The sequence below is a fragment of the Antedon mediterranea genome, chromosome 8 (assembly GCF_964355755.1).
Source record: "Antedon mediterranea chromosome 8, ecAntMedi1.1, whole genome shotgun sequence".
NCBI classification, from domain to species: domain Eukaryota; kingdom Metazoa; phylum Echinodermata; class Crinoidea; order Comatulida; family Antedonidae; genus Antedon; species Antedon mediterranea.
This window is the reverse complement of record NC_092677.1, coordinates 16812159-16832758: the sequence shown is the minus strand read 5'-3', so window position 1 is coordinate 16832758 and position 20600 is coordinate 16812159. Positions and strand designations below refer to the sequence as shown.

General features: G+C 32.4%; 2 protein-coding genes across 2 annotated transcripts in view; both read left to right on the top strand.

Moving 5' to 3' along the window:
- LOC140056057 (Y+L amino acid transporter 2-like) overlaps positions 1–13878 on the top strand; it is a 33281-nt gene extending 19403 nt beyond the window's left edge. The window contains exons 6-11 of the mRNA XM_072101292.1: positions 1608–1731; positions 6739–6842; positions 7425–7521; positions 8261–8410; positions 9409–9586; positions 10425–13878. Coding sequence (XP_071957393.1) covers positions 1608–1731; positions 6739–6842; positions 7425–7521; positions 8261–8410; positions 9409–9586; positions 10425–10486 — 715 coding nt within the window. The 3' untranslated portion in view covers positions 10487–13878. The remainder of the gene's footprint in view (positions 1–1607; positions 1732–6738; positions 6843–7424; positions 7522–8260; positions 8411–9408; positions 9587–10424) is intronic.
- Positions 13879–17263: 3385 nt separating this feature from the next.
- LOC140057663 (adenosine receptor A2a-like) lies at positions 17264–18286 on the top strand. Its single transcript, XM_072103383.1, has one exon. It carries the CDS (start codon positions 17264–17266, stop codon positions 18284–18286), a length of 1023 nt encoding a protein of 340 aa, XP_071959484.1.
- The last annotated feature ends 2314 nt before the right edge of the window (positions 18287–20600 follow it).

Below are 20600 nucleotides of genomic sequence, written 5' to 3'. Positions count from 1 at the left end.
TACCTGACAAATTTATGGTACATTGAACAATATTCAGGCCTATAAATCATATTTATCAATATTAAACATCTATGGTAAACAGCAAAAGACATTAATTCTCACAGGGTGATATACAGATCAATGGGTAATTGCTGTAAATTACCAGATCTTTGCTTTAAAATCTTTTAACATTTTAAGTAAATGCTCATGTCTGCACGTTCAACATTATTGTCTGCCTAAAAGGGCAGCTAACCTCTCTACCTTTGACTCTTTTGTCTGGTGCCAGGATTTGCTCTGGGCCCACCAACATGATCAACATCGGATTGAAAGATTCACTGAGAAGATATTTATACTCAATTCTCTGCAGTATTTTAAGATTCTCTCGCATATTGCAGTAGTTTCAGCTAAAATACTAGTATAATATTGATCGGTCTTTTTAATTAACACAATTTATTTATTACTCCCAATAAGGGAATACAAAATGTATTGTTAGGCTGCTTCTGTATATTCTGGTTGCTGAAAATTACTGTAGGTTTATAACACAGAGGCCTGCAGCCCTAGCTTTTGCATTGGCCGTCGATTTTCAACATTTTTTCATCATCATCTGGGCTCTGCTCAGGCCCAATAAGGGGGTTTAGCCAGTGAGTGCTCATGCCACTGATAAATAAGTACTATTGCACCAAGCTTTTCTGAATTACCTATACAGTACAATAAAATATTTGTTTTAATAACAAAGGACTGTGACATTGTATTATGAACTCCATCTTGGATGCGTTTGATGATGATTTGTTCGTAACCACCAGTACATGCATTTTAGCTGGTATACCAGCAATGTATCTATTGTTAAAAATTTCCCTTTCTATTAAATTTATAATAACCACACATTCATTTATTTATTTAATTCAATGTTATTTCAAGAGGCTAAACCCTTTCAGTAGAATCTAGTAAGCTTTTTTGAAAATGTTATTTCATTTAATATGGAATGATAAAAAATCTGGTAGATATGAAAATGTTGCCCTATGAGTGTTTATTTTGCGATGTTCTAATTGGTCAATTGTGTTTAAAAAAAGGATAAAATCATTGAAGCATTTCTGTAGCTGTCAGTTTTGCTACTCAAATAAAAAACCACTTTTATTAGCCACAATATTGTTTCTACTTGTGTCTTAACACCTCCAAACCAGCGATTTATAACTTATACCACATACATTACTAGATTTAAACATCATACAACAGCAACATATTCTCCAGGGCCATGATGTCTGCCTTCTATAAAAAATAATATATATTTATTTTGAACCCAGTCTAGTTTAAGTTTTTTGTTTTAATTGTACCCAGGAAAATTGAAAAACATTCCTGTGAATTGAAAATTGTGATATTTCATAACATTGCACCTGTGCATTCAGTGTTTGATTTATAAACAGTTAGATGGGCATAATGCTGTCAAATATAAGTGTTAAAATGTTCTCATGTGGTGGGACTGTACAGGTTATGGGGTTCCTTTCTGACCTAGTTTGATTCCAATGTTTTTATTAATCAGGCTCTTTTCTGAATTTGGAATCTTTAGAACAATTCCAAATCTTTCACTTGACATTATAAATAAATATAGAATTGTTTTTTTGTCTTTGTAGAAATTTACCAAGAGCTATTGCATTATCTGTACCAGTTGTTATACTGATCTATGTATTGGCAAACATTGCTTACTTCACAGCAATGTCACCAGAAGAACTCCTCATTTCTAAGGCAGTAGCTGTGGTAGGTATCATTGATTGAAGTCTACTGTTCACAGAAAGTGGCAGAGTTTTTAGAGAGATTGTTTAGTTTTGATTTCGCAAATTGCCAATCAGTAAAGTGAGTTTTTGGTGTTTTACTGTCTTCTCAAACAAAGTACCAACAGACCTTCCAAGTCTCCCAAAATAATCATGAGCGTTTCTTGATATTTTGATCACCTGTGCAATTTCTTCTGATCATTTTGGATAGCATACAAAAAAGCATACATATACAGCAGAACATACTTGTAATAATAACAATTTTTGGCTCTAATGCCCCTTTTGATACATTTTTTTTCTATTTAGAGTCACTCTCGACCCTTTTAATTTAAGGCTTAGAAATAAAGGGACATTCAGGACCAACAACATGCCTCCTTAAAATGTCATCTGAATAGCGGAGTCCTAAATTTATAGTTTTTTTTTACTATTTAAAAATATCTGCTTCAAATTTGTTTTCCTCCGTTTTTAAATGATCATAAAATTCTTTATAAATATTAGCTGCAATATCAGTACTCATATTATTTATTGAGTTGTAACTAATTAGGTTTTAATTTGAGCTAATATTATGTGGCAGACATCAGCTCAAGAGATTTAGTATGCTGGCTACAAAAAATCTCAATAGCCCATAATGATTTTATTTTGCCAGCCTTAAAGATCACAAATCATAAATTTGAATACATAATCATATAGTGTGCATTATGTGGCTATAATTTTTTAATTTATTGACAACAATAATAAAAGTTAAATATGTATAACTGAAAATTAAAATAGTTTAGTGTGTAATGTATATATACATTGCACATTGCCAGATGGATGTATGAGCTCACTTTGGTCTACCTCTTCTTCCACTATCCTTATTGTCCCTTTTAAACTTTGTGGCAATTGTTCCTTCAATGCCACTGCTCCAAAGTTTTGGAACCAACTTCCGATGGCTGTGCATGAATCTCCCTCTTTTGCTCTTAATCCAATATGTTACGTTTTAATTTCTCTTTGATTTATTTGCTCATGGTGGTTGTGATATTTTAAAGCACTTCTCTTTGATTTATTTGCTCATGGTGGTTGTGATATTTTAAAGCACATGAACACGATAGTATACCCTATAAAATTGTACTACCATACTACCACTACCATTTAGCATAGTGAATTGTAATCTAACCAGACAAATAGACATAGCTTAATTATTCATATCCACATATGGTTTAAATGATTAATTAATTAACCATTATTGTTTAATCAGGAATATAAAGCAGATGGTACTTTATACAGTGATTTGATTTGATTTGATTTGAATTTATTTGGAAAATCATCATAAAAAATACATACAAAGCGATAACATAAATTACGGACATTACAAATAATACATTTATAAAAGATTTTCCAGGATAGCCCAAAAAGCTTATCAGCTTATTTCCATTGGGATCCTTTACAATCTAAAATAAAAAATATAAACATTACAAAGTATTGCATTAAACACGTAAATATAACAAAAACAATAATATAAAACAAGTTAAATTAAAGACTATGATTGACAGTACAAAAACACAAACAAAATACTAAGAATGGTCAATATTGAACTTTGTCAAATCTGACTGACCAAGGAGATCTCCCTGCTTTGACGTCTAACTAAGTACTTTTATTTCATTGGTTTTAATGAAAAGCCAGATAATTGTAATATCGTTGATAATTAACCTGAATGATGGTTGATTGGTTTTGCCAATGGTTGTAGAGCTGCTTGAGTGCAGTTTATCACACTTTGTGTTTATGCAGGCTGACTTACTCACCAAAAATGCACAGAATATAGCTCTTGTACAAACATTGCAATAGATATAAACTTTTTTTTGGTTAAAATTTGTCTACATACATTCACATTGTTGTATTACAGTCCAAACTAAATAATTGCATAAACAAAATGTAGTTACTACAGCAACTGCAGTAAACTTAATTTGGTCCCTTTACCTAATACGACGATCTGCTCAACACGTTCAACAATAGCCTCTTATAGTCTTAGTCATAATAAATCAATAACAACAATACCTTAATTCATTTGGATTTAAGATTTGATATGAATCATAATAAAAATCCATTTTCATAGAATTTGCGAGTTCCTGAACACATGTTATTTATTTTACTGAATGACATTGACATAATGACATTGACATTTGATTAGGCCCGAATCCAAAATCCAACCATTTTTTATTCCATCCAAACATTTTTTTTTTAGAAATACAAAAATTGAAAAATTATCATTAGAACAGTAGATCCTACGCCATCAAATAGAATCAAACAAAAGCTATAATTTATAAGTTAAAGCTTGAATGTTGGCAATTAGCCAACAGTTTAGGCTGATGCACTGGATGGAAACCATAGCAACTTCAAGGGACTAATGTGACCAAATGTTCAATCTTCTAGTTAATGATCATTTTTATGTTTCTTTTTGTTTATGTATTTATCCATCTCTATTGCATTGGTAATAAATACATTCCATAACTAGTGGTCCAATAAGACTTCTCGGTTAAGATTTTAAAGGACATGAACTTTACCTGTAATCATAGTTTGACCACCTTAGGGATGTACCTATGATAAAACAAATGATTCTCTGATTTTGTGTTATGTCCAGTGTACATTTAAAATAACCCAGTGAGTGCATGTTTTAGAAAGAGTAGGGAGTTATCCATTTCAGCCTATATGTCATTGATCATTTCATTTGGTTGTTACAACTCTACAGTGTTAATTTTGTTAAATTTTAGAGGATGATGGAAAGGAATTAAGTACGTACAGTAATAGAAAATAATTGAAATTTCATGCCTTCAAATTATAGTTATCAGTAGAAATTTGGCAAATCAAACTCATATTCTCAGAAACCAGATGAATCATCACAATTTGTCTTTAATAAGGCAATTAAACATTATCTAATAATTTGAGTGATATTTACCTAATTCCATAATTTCATAAACACTAAATTTAGCTTTGCCATTTTCATAATTATGCAAACCAAATACTAAAGTGACTAATGGCTGGAATACTGGGTTAAAAAAAAGTTTGGATTAGTAAAAAGGTCCAGGGTTCAATCCTGGCCTAGTGCCATGTGGTTGTGTCAACATCACCCTCTAAGTCCCAAATGATACTTGGTTTATATTAAGCATGATATAGTTTATGTAATTGGCCAGTTTATACTACTGTTTGTATGCATATTGTATGTGGAAAAGAAAATATCCAGTGTGTGTACTGCGTAATGATGTTGGTATTAAAAGGGTGTTTTGGAACATAAATGATACAAATATACTGTACAAGATAAACTTCTTTATCAATCAATCAAGTTTACATAGATGTTTAAATAAAAGGATACAAGATAATACGTGGGAAGAGTTAATCAATTATTTTAAAGAACAAAAATTAGTAATTTGGTTTTTACCTTAAAAAATGAATGATAGTGCAGTAATAAAGCAAGCTTTGAAATGTGCGCATAACTAATTTTTAGTTATTTGTAATACAATTCATTTCAGTCCTTGACTGTCGTTTTGTAATATATTTTTATATACCGAATAAATAAAAAAAAAAAATGATACTTAACATTAACTATGTATTTCTATTTTATGACAAGTTTTTAGATGGTAGTTAATAACTGTATTTGATATGAACCTGACATAAAAACTGAATATAGAGAAAATATAAATTATACTTTAATCTGTACGTATACCCTAGCTGTCTGATCAACAAAAAAATCAATGGTATGTTCCATATTTGTCTCTCAAAACAACAAAAGTTCTCGATTTCAATTTTTCAATTTCCTTGCTAGCTTTCGCACACGCTTCATATTTGCTTCCAAGAGCCACGTCTTTTTTTGTTGCCCAATCATCAATGATTATATTATGTGTATGCGGTTGCTATACTATGTTTATGCCAGAACATTTTTTTTCCAAAAAGATAAACTACTGTAGCACTTAAAAGAAAGCAAATACACTCTCTAGTTATGGGAATGCTACTTCCGTTGGGATTCAGATGTGTTCTATGCAATGTTTGTTTCTTTTATGGTTTTGGTAGTAAAACCGACTGTTTTAGGATTTTTTCTTGTTCAAAGTACTATTCCATCTTAACAACTGCATTAGTATTACAGAATTGAGAACTTATGGTTGCATTGCTCCTGACATTTCCCTCTATTGTCTGGGGACGGTTCAGTGAGGTCAACATTAGTTCATGTGAAGTCATATGGAATGATTTCTAAATTAGAAATTAAGCTAATTAAGGGTTTTTGTTCTTGTTTGATGTGCCTGTGTTAGTATGTTGTTGCAGGCTTGTCGCTTCACATTTGTACAAATGCAAATACTCGTATTCTAGGTTGTCGACCCTTAGGAAGCGTGTTTCACTGATTATATATTAATCAGTTACTACCATATGTGTAAAGCCCAACAGCTATTATCTGTGAATTGTGTGCAGTCAACTGAACATTTGGTAGTTTATTGTAAAAATAGATACATACTCAGAATCTCATTTGCATATTTATGCATATTACTATATTATAGTTTTAATTATCTGTTTTTTGGAATTATTGTCATTCCTGATGATGATCAATTTATTTCAAAACATCGAATCCTGGCTCTCCTCTTGCTTTTTGGAGTAGGTTTTATACTATGATACAGAACTTTTATCAAAATAAAAGACTTTTGATTTCCAGAAGTGTAAACTCCAGTAAAAATATTATTACAAAATAAGCAGATGCATAACAAGTCCACATAGATATCTTAAAACCATATCACCTTCTTGTTAAATTTCCTTTTAATAACTATAAATAATGTTATGGGTTCAATTGCTCATGCATGGTAAAGAACATAACTTTTCAGAAACATGCTATTTGTATTAACAAATTAATTTTTATAAACATAATTTTATTTTTTTAATTTTACTGAATATGGATCCAATACTATTTAATAAAGATTTTAAAATGTATCTGATTTATTAAGAGTATACTGTATTTTTTCCATTTTTATCTTTGTAGACTTTTGGACAAAAGTTGCTTGGACCAATGGCTTGGATCATGCCTATTTCTGTTGCTTTATCCACATTTGGAGGAGTAAATGGTTTACTTTTAACTGGTTCAAGGTAGATATTATAAAATTCTTTACTCTATAACTGGTTCAATATATAGTAAAATAGTTTACTCTTAATTGGTTCAAGTTAAATGGTTACTATTAACTGTTTCAAGATAAAGTGAAATAGTTTGCTTTTAACTAATTTAAGGTATAGTAAGAGTGGTTCAAGATAAAGTAAAATGGTTCTGTAGTGTTACTGTAACTGGTTTAAGGTATGGCTTAATTGGTTCAAGATAAAGTAAAATGGTTCTGTAGTGTTTCTGTAACTAATTTAAGGTATAGTAATAGTGGTTCAAGATAAAGTAAAATAGTTTAGTTAACTGGTTCATAGTGAATTGTGTTACCTTCAACTGGTTCAAGATAAAGTAAAATGGTTTACTCTTAACTAACTGTTTCAAGGTATTGTTAAATCATTTCTTAACTGGTTCATATAGTTGACATCTAATATGCAGTTTAACTATTGTCTCTCTGTCATAAAGAAACATGGTTTCAGCTTAGATTTTCTAAATATGTGGACCATATAGTTGATAGAATTGTTTTGTACTAATGTTGACATTATCCAATTATTTAAGAACTTGTTTTTTTTTTACAGAATCTATTTTGTCGGTGCTCGTCAAGGGCATCTTCCAGATGCCATTGCTATGATCAGTGTAAAATACAGGACACCAACACCATCACTCGTACTGACGGTAAATTTGATTTTTAATCTATAGTCTAAATTCTGTTTTTTCACAACATATCTGTATAAATATAACCATACACGTGCGGAAGCTCTATTAGAAGTTTAAGGTTATAGTTTCCATTAGTTTTGTCATGGTTGGAACTACTGTAAGCATTTGCTCTTACAGTCATTTTAGATCTTACTAGGTTATTATGTATTGTTGGTCAATGTGGCTTAATTCTTATGTGTATAAATCTTTTAAGCCTGTTTTCCACTAGGCGCAGGAAAGAAAAATGCATTACTTTTCACTACAAGAGTAGCATCAATGTTCATTTTTATCGCATACCTGCTGAAATTTGCGATTTGCATAAATGAATGCTCATAAAGGTGTAACAACTCATCGGAAAGAGTATAAAGTATTGCACTACCAATTTCGCTGAAACACATTTGGAAGGGATTTTGAAGATGGATACATGAACATGCATCTGTATAAGCTATAAGATTCCCATGAACAGATTCGCCTAGTGGAAAAGTGCCATCATTATTACAATAGTGTTGCTAACCATGGGTCTTTCAATAACTCTCTAATATGTACTTTTTGAAAAAAAATACTGTAGCAAGTGGCCTCCAATGTAATAATTTGTCTACCGATGAAATATTGCCTTGAATATTTGAAACATACTGTATGTATCAAACTGTATATGAAGCATGCAATTAAATTAGATAAAATGTAAAATACAATGTGTGTGTGTTGTTTTATTTTACAGTGCATATTGTCCCTGATGTACCTTCTGTCACCCAACATTATAACTCTAATCAACTACTTTAGTTTTGTGACATGGACGTCAGTAGGAATATCCATTGCAGCGCTATTGTACCTTCGTGTTTATGAACCAGACAGAACAAGACCAATTAAGGTAAAAACAAATGTACTTTTTGTTTAATGTACTGACAAAAGTGCACCCCAGGGCCACCTGTACTTGGCTTGGAAGCCCACTTCAGATTTGAAGTAATTTTCATGTAAACTCATCCATGACGAAATTTAATGGGCCTGCTTGGCCCATTTTAGATGAGGACTTCTCCAGATGTTGAGCTAAATACATGAATTACTTCAGAGGAACCCCTACAATCCCTACAAAGTGTTCAATTCACATGAAAAGTTGTCCCATGAATAATGCTTGTGCAGTGTATATTTCCTCTGTTTATTTGACAGAAAGTGTCTCCATGATATGGCAGAGTGTCGCATGTCTGTGTAGTGAATATTTCCCCTTTTTCAAGTCACAGTACAGTGTTCCTGTGATAAGGAGTGTCTCCTGACTAAAGCTTGACCATAGTGTAATTTTCCCCTTGTTCATGTCACAGGAAACTGTCCACTTAAAGGAGTTTTATTTGAATAGGTTAAATAAGGGTTTCAGTCATTTACTTGTTTGTTTTTGGTGTATTTGTGAGTGAGTGAGTGGCCGAGCGGTTAAGACAGTGGAACCGTAATTACGTAGGCATAACATCGGCATGGGTTCGAGGCTCACTAACTCCATGGTTCTGGTGGTAGAACGAGTCTTCTCGGATAAGGACTATAAACCGTAGGTCCAGTGTACACATCTAGCTTGTGTGCACTTTAAAGAACCTAGTACATCTTTCGAGTAGGGGGTTACCCCGGTGTATTAGTACATCACAGCCACTGATCACCCCTCTGGGAGACCAGTCTTTGACTGAAGAGGTTACCCAGTATAAATATATATTTCAATCAATCAATCAATTTCAATCAATTCATATTTCAATCAATTTCAATCAATATTAGCATATAGAGGGCAGCACAGTAGATAATAAAGAGAAAATAGTATAACTGTATAATAATATGAATGTTTTCTTAAAATTCAATTATTTTAAATGTTGATGTTTTTTTCTTTTTCTTCAGGTTAACCTTTTGCTGCCCATATCGTTCCTTATAGCCTGTATTTTCCTGGTTGTCATGGGTATATGGGCTGCTCCTATGGACACACTCATTGGAATTATCATCACTCTCTCCGGTGTACCGGTTTATTTACTTTTTGTTTACTACCAAGGACTTCCAAAATTCTGGAAAGATTTTGTTTGTAAGTAGTTTGATTATTAGAGAGCTTTCGATATCTCGATCAACCAATACATTTCCGTTCCCGGTCTGTGGGTTAGAAAATGTTGTATGTTTCGTGTTCCAACGAGAACCACAAATCTATAGGTGGCAGCAGAATGTGTTGTTATGACTTAAACGGTGCAGAGGCGTGCAGACCTACAATAGAAACCTAGGTATTGACCTACTACAACACTCACTGAATTAGGCCTAAGATACAGTAGCTCTCTATTGTCAACAATAAGAGAAAGATAGAGAAAGACCTGTTGGAGAGTTTGATCATGATTTGAGACAAAATTCAGCAGAGAAACGTTTTGATTCTAGTCTATAAGATAACCATTTATGCTGTCTTTGATAAAAATAATAAATACAAAATCTATTAATCAAATAGTGTCATGATTAAAAAGAACAACAAAATTATTGTATTATCGTATTGTCACATTATTGCTCTTACAATCATGACATCATTTGATGTGACTTGTGAAAATATTATTTTTGTCAGCGTAAATGGTTATCCTAAATAGTACTAGGATGAAAACTAATTGTTTTATGTAAGAAAAACATAAATTTATCTCGTTTTCATTGATCGTTCTAATATAAATGGGCCTTTAAACTGGTTTTCAAATAATAGTTTTTCCTGATTCACGGTTTTGAATTTATCTCTCCACATGTTATACTTTAGAGCAACATTTCTATGTTAAAGCTTACACCAAAACATTGACTTCTGTATGTTATCTTTGTATCATTTTTGTTTACTAAAGCTACAAATTGATTTATAAATAAAATAAGAATATATGATTTATGTTGTCTTTTATTTTTTGCAGATATTTGTACTGTCTACATCCAGAAGTTGTTTGTTGCTGTCAAGGAAGAGAAAGATGATTGAAGTATTTTACCTCGACTGCAAAATTTCTTCTTGCATTTTTTCCTATTTCCTGTTTCTTAAAACAGATAAAAACACTGATTTTATTTATATTTAAATTCATTTTATGTGTGTTTTATCTTATTTGAAAATATTTTACTCTTTTTTTTTCTTTTGTGTAAAGATTTTATTTTCTGTGTATTTTATTTTTAATATATTTGCTAAACCTAAATACTGTTGTAAACACATTTTATTATGCAGATACTGTATAATTTGACATATAAACAATATTGCATTCGGTTTGGTTTTACTAATGTAAATCCTATACAATCGGATTTAAAAGCGTTGATCATATAATGGTATCCGCATATCGAACAGAACATTCATGTTTTAAATGTTGTAACTCTTTATCACACTTAAATTTTCTTAGACCTTACTGTGCACACACGTCATTTTATAAATATATGACGCAAAATAACTTTAAAATTTTCATATTTAACATATTTACGAACTTTTAGGACAAGTTTTTTGGGAAACTTGATATATGAAGAATATATATTATTCAAAACAAGAAAGGGATGTTTTGTTTATTAAATTATTATAAAAAAAATAGAATGTTACTGAAATAGAGGAAAGTGGTATATCACAAAAGAAAAAATGAGCAATTTGCAAATTATGATTGTGGAAAGCTGTTTTATGATTCTTATCAAAATGGTGAAGCTTTTGTAAGTGAAAGTTTCCAAATATTTTGTCTCCAGATTGTTTTGGATATACAAAAATAATTTACTTATGCCATACTTAATAAGTGCCTGTAATTGAGGCATATCAGATTATGACACTTTTAAATAGCGCCCTCTTTGTCTTGATGTATTGTATTTTACCGCCCTCTATAGTTGCTTAAAAAGCACCTGTCATTGTGAGACCTTGGCATATCACACGAATAGATAACGCGTGACAACTTTTAAATAGAGCCCTCTTTGTCTTGATGTATTGTTATTTAGCGCCATCTATGGTTGCTTAAAAAGCGCCTGACATAATTATACAGTGTAGATTCTGACGACTACAGCCTTTAAATGGTGCCCTCTTTGTTTGAATATTGTATTTTAAAAGCGTGACGCCCTCTATGGTTTGGTCATGCTTTTAAGTTGGCACCTCTGCAAAAGAATAAGTTGGTTATTGGTTTAGGACAGTTAGAAACATTACACATTAATACACAAGTCTTGGGTTGTATTGTGTTTATAACCTTTATACAAATAGTATATCGGCCGCACCTTGCCAAAAAAATAGTTATCTTCCTGAAATGCTTTCTCGATCACTTGATCTTACAGTAGTACTAGATCTCATGAATAGGAGTTTGTAGTATATATATTCTTCCTCTCGTTCTCTTTACGGGAATGTGTCCCCTTAAAATAGGTGTTTTCTGGATAGGGATATCCAAAATGAGGGGTCCCATTCTTGCATTACTATGCACTAGACGCGAATAAATATAGTACAGTGGATTAGTATTATGAATGAATGTTAAACGTATAATCTTATCTTAATTAACCTATATGAAATCGAGATTCCTTGTTTAAAATGTATTGATAAATTAAGAAAAACTATTTATTTTAACAATGTCAAATCATATGTATATAAACATATAATACACCATTATGACGTAAATCATTTTTATAGTTGATGAAATAATTAAGAACGAATGAACTTTAATTTTCATATATACAATTTTCACAAAATTAATATAATTTTAAAACATAATTTTACGTACTTTTTCTCAGGGTCCGTTCACACACACATAATTATATATTATTATATATACGTGATATATTCGTAATATAAAACATTACTCATTCAGTAGTATTTGATTGGATATGCAACTTGTTTTGTACATTTTACCTCTAAAATTCAAATTTGGAAGCCTCAATAAGTAAATGATGAAGTATTACGTATTTAGTACCGTGAATATGTAAATAAAATAACACAAATGATTTAGGCACCGGCCTATAACACAAGTAATTTGACCAATCACAAACGAAGGATCACAACACTTGTGATTGGTAGAAGTGTTGCTTTTCCCCTACGTCTGCGTTGAATCATTTTACCAATGTCACTTCAGAATGACGTTATTGGTTGTATGTAGAGTTTGATACAATTCGTAATGGTGGTCTGTTTTTTAAATGTTGCGCAAATCTTCATAAAGCAACTGACTGTGAAAGACTAAACTCATCCATTAGTATGATTATCAGAGTTATGTTAGTAAAAAGGACTGTGTTAATTAATTGTAACCGTGTCATGTGACAGAATGTACTTTTCTATATAACGATCAATGCAATTTAAATTTGTTTTATCTTTACAGTGTTCGTGTGCTTCCGGTAAATTGACATTGTAATGGTATTTACGGTTTTCCAATATTATAATCTGGGATTTGCTTTTATTAAGGTTTCTTTTTAAATGAATTTGGATGCTTTGTCAATAGTAATTAGATTTTTAATGTATTGGTTATCGAATAATCAATCGATCTGTTATACATCATAGATAATAATATCTATATTGATCGATCGTGTAGGTTAAATAAAACAGACGTGTTGTAATTGGGTAAAGGTTGAAATTGTAATATATTTATGATTCCTGTGTTACGTTCGACAAATTCGTCTGCTAAGACTGCATCTTATTTACATGATGGAGTGTGGTATGGTTTAATAACTTCTAGGCCTAGGTTAGTACATCAAAGACGAGCGAAGCTACACAAATGCATGCCAGATTTTGTCATTTTTTTTATGTAGGCCTAGGCCAATTTGTATACGGCTTCATATAGAGCACAGACGTAATTCAATTATTTGTACAGGTTGCGTTACGTTTTAACGTCATAATTGTGATACATAAAATGTGTGTACATGTTTGTTTCGTGTAAAGTGAATTATAAGTACGACGTATGAGTGTATAAGTAAACGTAAATTGTACGTCTGTATAACGTTTATCTCTACGTAACTTATCTTGTATATTATATAAAATATACGTTATTATTTAGTGAATCATTAAAATGGTAAAATCTCGGATAGTAGTATTCTGGTACGATAGTAATTTAACGGAATTATAACGTTATGTGTATAACGCAATGTTTTAGCATGTGATTGGTGTGTATTTTGCATGGTGAGGTAAACATATTTAGTTTGTTTTTTTTTCTACTTCTTATAGTCGACATTGTTCTTAAGCTTTGTGGTTCCAACTTAGGACGCAACGCAATGACGTAGCCATAACGCAAGCGGGTTGACTATTCACAAGCGACATTTCGGATGATTAATCGCGTCGTGATTGGTCAACTTACTTGCGGTTACGTCCTTGCGTTGCGTACGAGGTAGGTGTGATGTCGCATATTCACGTCTGATATTAAATAATTATTAAACATTTTTCAGTTAAAATGTTTTTGTTTATTGAATCATCATTAATAAATGTGGATTATTTAATGTAAATCATTTCAGTACCGCGTGGTATATAAAGAGTGCGGTGATTGTCCTTTCGCAGACCGTGATTATTGCATTGGTTCCCAATTTGACACGACATAAACGCACCGCAAGTAATAGGCACTTTTTAATTTGCATGTCCACCACTGTCGATAATACCCTATGACGTCATTTTTATTTATATGCAGATGCACAAGTCGACTGGCACGTCGGCTGTCAAATTTGAGAACTTGTTCAGTGGTATTTTGCCGTTCGTTCTCTGGCATGAGTGACGAACAATTTATCAAAATCATTACATGGAGAGAATAATCTCGTCATGATCAATGTCCACTTACTGGAAACATGCATATATCAGTGGACGTGTACCAGTCGATTACTACCCAAATCGAGAAGTCCTAATAAGATATTTTATAATGATTTTACAACCAAATTATTATTAGATTACATTGCCTCAATGACAACCACTCATTATTGACGTCACTGCGTTTTTACCATGACAACAAACTTTACATTAAGAAATGCATAAACCTGTTTTTAATCAAAATGGTAAAATTTTGAATTGGTTGATTAAAAGTCACACATAAGTTTACAAGGCTTTGTTAATAAACATGATCGTAGTTTGATGTAATTGCATTTTTTTGTGAATAATAATTAAGATAAATACTTTCCTTCGGTAACTTGGTTTTGTTGTGATTCGGTTATTGCTAACGTTTGCTTGTATGAACCAACTTTTACCCGGGTTAATAGCTATACAGCCATAATCAGGCCAATATTGGGGCTTTAACTATCATCATTTATTTCGCCAATATACAGAACAGTACAAAAAAAAAAACAATACAAAAGTAAGTCAATGAGGCCGGATAACCTAAAAGTTATAAATAAAAAATAACCGTCGAGAGGCTCTCCACATCGAAATACTTATATAAAATGAATAATACATGGATTCTATTAAAATTGAGATAAAACTATAAAATTAAGCAATGGGTTTTTATAAAAATTGTTAATTTAAAAAGATAGAATTAAGAAAATATCTTTAAAATATACATATGTTCAGATTAAAACGGATTATTAAAATATTTCTTAAGGCTATGCTTAAAACAGTTTATATTAATTAAAAGTTGGTCGCAGAGATCCGCAGGCAGATCTCTAAAATGTCTAACAAAAAAATTAAAGACAGAGTTATGAAAAAAATCAGTCCGGGCTATAAAATTATTGCGCAACTTAAGGTTATTAACATGTCTGCAATTAATAGATAAATATTTAAAAACTTTAACATCATATAATTTGTACATACATTTGGTAACAAAATTAATACATAAATACCTAATACGATTGTTAATGGACATCAGATTAAGGCGTTTCAAACGTTCAGGGTAAGAGAGACATGCTGATCTTGGTACGGGTGACCCTCCTTTGGACAGCTTCAAGAGCAGCGATGTCTTTTTTAAGAAAGGGGATCCAGGCAGGTAAACCGTAATCAATATATGGTCTAACTAACGATATATATAGTCGTAATATAATAGCTTTATCACGACATTTGACAATGCGTCTCACAAAACCAAACATGCGATTAGATTTGGACATGATCAGCCCAAGTGAGTTTGCGATTCAGGTGAATTCCAAGATATCTAATGGAATTTGTAACGGGCAATCTATCATCTCCAATAAAATAATCACATGCTTGTTCAAGGCGACTGTTAGATCTAGTTATGTGCATCACAAAACATTTGTCAGTATTTAGTAGCATTTTGTTCGTCACACACCAGTTGTTAATAGCATGAAGATCCAACTGCAAGATCATTTCATCATTATCATTATGGTTATCTTTATCTTTGTTTTTGTTTCTGATGGCTCTGTATATGAGAGTATCATCAGCATATTGTTGTATCTGTGATTCAATGCAGGAGGGGAGATCGGATACAAAGAGATTAAAGAGGATTGGCCCAATCACTGATCCCTGAGGAACCCCGGATTTTACCAATATATTCTCGGAAGTGGAGCCCCTAAATGTAACTCTTTGAGATCTACAGGATAGGTAGGATTTAAACCAGTCCAGCATTGGATCACAGATACCAAAATTATGTAATTTACTTAACAGAATCTTATGGCTAATTTTATCAAACTAGGTAACTTAGTTTGTTGTAACTGGTTTATCGCTAACGTTTGTTTGTATGAACCAACTTTTACCCGGGTAAATAGCTATACAGCCATAATCAGGTCAATGTTAGGGCTTTAACCAGGTAACTTAGTTTGTTGTAACGCGTTTATCGCTAACGTTTCTGGTTAGGAACAAACTTTTACTCGGGTAAATAGCTATACAGCCATAATCAGGCCAATATTTGGGTTTAACCAGGTAACTTAGTTTGTTGTAACTCGTTTATCGCTAACGTTTCGGGTTAGGAACCAACTTTTACCCGGGTAAATAGCTATACAGCCATAGCGGGCGCATCTATATCCACCGTATTGCAATTTATTTTATTTCATTTCATGTTATTGTAGATGGTTCTGCACATGCCTGTTCGGTGTAATACTAACTAATTTTGAATGATACACATACTGTAATTAAACTATAGTACTTCTTTAGTATTTCCACCGGGTGATATTTCAGTTCACTCAATTACAAGATGAATAGTTGAATGAAAATCGTCCATCAATCAATGTATATTAAATTGAGAACTATAAAATGACAATAATTATTGTTCTGTGAGGCTGCGACAATAAACTAACCATTAACCAATATAATTATTAAAATGTCTAGGATGAATAAATTAGCAAAAAGAAAAAATCAATATGGTTTTGCTAAGAATAATTAACCAATACAATATGTATACCTGCACATTCAGTGGTTAAAGATTGTCGGCACTGATTTATAGGCTACAGTTGGTAGTTTGTGTGTGGATGAAGATTGCGTTGGGATGATTAGTTCGTTCTTGTGACGTACATGTAATCTTGTTGTGGCAAACGGCGTCCTGTGGTCACACGCACGGATTTAAGCTGATACGAACTATATCAGAGTTACATCTGACGAAAGTGTTTATTATGATCAGTTGACTCGCTTGTCATTAACTCCGTTAAAACTCTGATAAAGAAAGGCTTTTGTAACAAAACTCTATACTTGGAAAAAAAGTTGTAGTATACATCGAATTAAATTGGGTTAAACTTATTCATGTCGTTAACTCCGATCTACCTCAGATAAAACTCCGATTTTTTGGTTTTAGAGGAATATATACGATGACGTTGTAAATGTACCACACACGTGTGAACTCAGAACAAATTTAAACCGACTGATTGACTGGTTCCGATAAAGAAAAGAGCATAACGTAAACTGTATCTGGTACATACTATGGCCACTGTTGATCTATCAATACAAAGCGATATATCACTTGGATTGTGTGTCTTTGTCATCTGCTTAACTGTACCTATGATTCTTATTACGTCATTTGGAAACTTAGTGATCCTTATTACCATTTACCGAAAACATAGATTATCAAACACTGCGAGTAACATTTTTATATCATCTTTAGCACTTTTTGACTTTCTAACTGGTTTTATTGGACTGCCAGTGGCTATTGTTGGATTCTTAATTCGGAGACAGTTTCTTTACCGGATCAATTGCGGTATTTGGTATTTTGCGCCATGTATTGTATTCGTTCAAGTATCTGTACTCAATTTAGTTCTAATTACATTTGATCGCTTTTTAGCAATAAAATTTCCGTTTAGATACTGTACTTGGATGTCTCCTGAAGTGGCATTTAGAATTTGTGTATTTCTAAATGTGTTCGGTACGATTATTGGAAGTTTATCTTTCATTGTGACGGGTGTAGCTAGTATATTTGTGCCGCCGCCAAATATAACATACGAATACGACTGTGGACAATCACCCATGTATGAATATTACGGGGCACCAACTTACGTTTATGTGATTAACCCATTAGCTGGATTAACAATACCAACAATGTTCATAGTTTATGTGTATGTATTTTTAATAGCATCGAACCAAGCTAAGGTAGCAGCCACGCGTACCGGAACCAAGGTGATCACCCGGGAGATGAAAGTCACCAAGACAACCGCTACAATTCTTGTGGTGTACACGCTTTGTATAGCACCAACGGCACTTAAAGCGTTTGTACAGAGTTACATCGACAACGGGTACACTTGGCTTGTTTGGTACCCCTGGTTTTCAGATTATATGAGTGTTGCGAATTCTATGGTGAATCCCTTTATCTATGCCGGTAGAAGTAAGTTGATGCGACAAGAATTTAAAGAAACGATGCATTTTATTACCCACAAGGTATTCTTTAAAATACATGGAAACAGAACCAAAGTAAAAACAATATCTGTAAAACCGACGTCAATAATTACATAACTGCATCACCGTTTGTATTCGGTTGAAGTATTTTTGGTTCGATATCAACATTTTTAGTTAAAAATTCATTCTGGACCAGTTTCGTTATTTAAAAAAAAAAATACCAGAAAGAGAAAACACTTACTAAAATACGTTTACTATTGTAAAAGTTCAATACAAAATAAATTATTGTTAAAGATCGCCGTTTAAAAAACTGAAAAAAATGATTGTGGTAAACGACGAAAAGCTCGTTGCGTTTGTGGAAAACGGCGAAGAACCCACTGCGATTGTGGAAATAGACCAAGTTATAATTGAGTGGATATTGTGGTGGACACTAAACGTAGTTATAAAGAAATTATTGGAGAACGTTGTTCCGTAATTGTAATTTGGAAAAGCTGTCGACCAATCGTGGACTATTGAAACATTGTAACAGTCTATGTATATTGTGATATATAATGTTGAATTAAAAACCTTGAATGGGAATTATGCTTCGTAATATAATTTGATAATTTACCCGTGGGATACATTATAAGAAAATAAACTTATCAACTTATTACTTTTCATATTAATTCCGATAATTTTCTGTACATCAATTTCTAAAAGTGAACTAAATTATGTTAGGAAATAAATAAAATATGAATTATTATATAACCAATATTTTTTTATCGATAATGATACACGTAGACGACCAATCATAGACCACTATTTTTGTTATTTCATCAATCTTTTGAATAAATATGGTACTTCATCTATTATGACACACTATTATTCATTTAATCCTCATAACAAACTAGACCATGATAGGTTTAACCAATATGAGAGGCCAGCACAAAGCAAATGATGTACCTAAAATTGCACACTCAACCCACCCCGTTAATCCTAATAAAAAATAAAATAAATTACGTGTAGGCCTATATACAGTGACAGTGACACGTAACATGTATCAATAAAGATAACAGCTTGCAATTGAACTCTACTTGTAAAAAGTCGTCACATTAGCGTATGACGTGTTGAAATAGAAGCTTCGTTGTAACACACTGTAGGCCTACATAGACCGTGTTAAGGCGATCCGAATCATATCTGAGTTTTACAATCGACGGCTCGTGTAATCCGTTAACTGGAAGATTGACTAATTCGTGGGACTATAACCCCATACTTTTAACAATACAGTATTGAATGCAATGGACTTTGAGAATACCGACCAAATTTGCTGAAATTTACCAGTTGAATACGGAACTTTAATATTTAGTATAATCTATCCGAGTTGTTAATACTGAATTACTTACTTACTTAATACTGTTGAACTTGGATGCGACTCATGAGAAATTAGAAACAGTATTTCTAAAAAAAGTATTAACAATGGCAACGGTCGACCTCTTGGTACAGGAGAACGTTTCTATTGAATTTATTATTTTTGTTTTCTCTTTTTTTATGCCATTGATGATATTGATAATTTGTGGAAATTGTATCGTTATTATCAGCGTTTACAGAAATCCGAAGTTCTTAGAAATCCCCAACAAGATTTTTATATTGTATTTAGCAGTAACCGACTTTTTAAATGGTCTAATTGGAGTTCCTCTATGTATAGTTGGTTATCTTCTACGTAGACAGTTTGTTTATTCGGTTAATTGTGCAATCTGGTATTTTGCACCATGCATTATTTTAATACATCTATCTGCACTATTCCTAATCGTGATTACACTTGATCGTTTTTTTGCAATCAAATATCCTCTCCGATACCATGTATGGATGTCACCTACACGAGCAATTCAAGTTGGTATTTATGCAAATATACTAGGTACTTTTGTCGGAAGTATTTCATATCTTGCAGCTGCAGTATCTGAACTGTTCGTAGAAAAACCGAATATCACTTTTGAGTACGACTGCGAAGGTTCAACTTATTATAATACGTATGGCGCACCCATATATTATTACTTCACAAACCCACTCGTGATCTGCACAATACCATGTCTGTTCATTCTATATGCGTACATCTTTTCTGTTGCATCAAAAAAGGCATCAGAAACGGCAACACGGCATGGGAAAAAAGTTAACAAGCGAGAAATGAAAGTAACCAAAACCACGGCCATTGTTCTGTTGGTTTATACTTTGTGTTTCTTACCAAGTAGTTTTAAAAGCATCGTTCAAGGATACATCGATGCTGGGTACTCTTGGCTGGGATGGTACCCTTGGTTTTGTGACTTCTTAGGAATCGCAAATTCCATGATGAACCCGGTAATTTACGCGGGAAGAAGTGAAGAAATGAGAAATGAATTTATTAAAACAATGCACGTTATAGCTAATAAAATGTGCTTATGTTTCATGAAAAAAACTA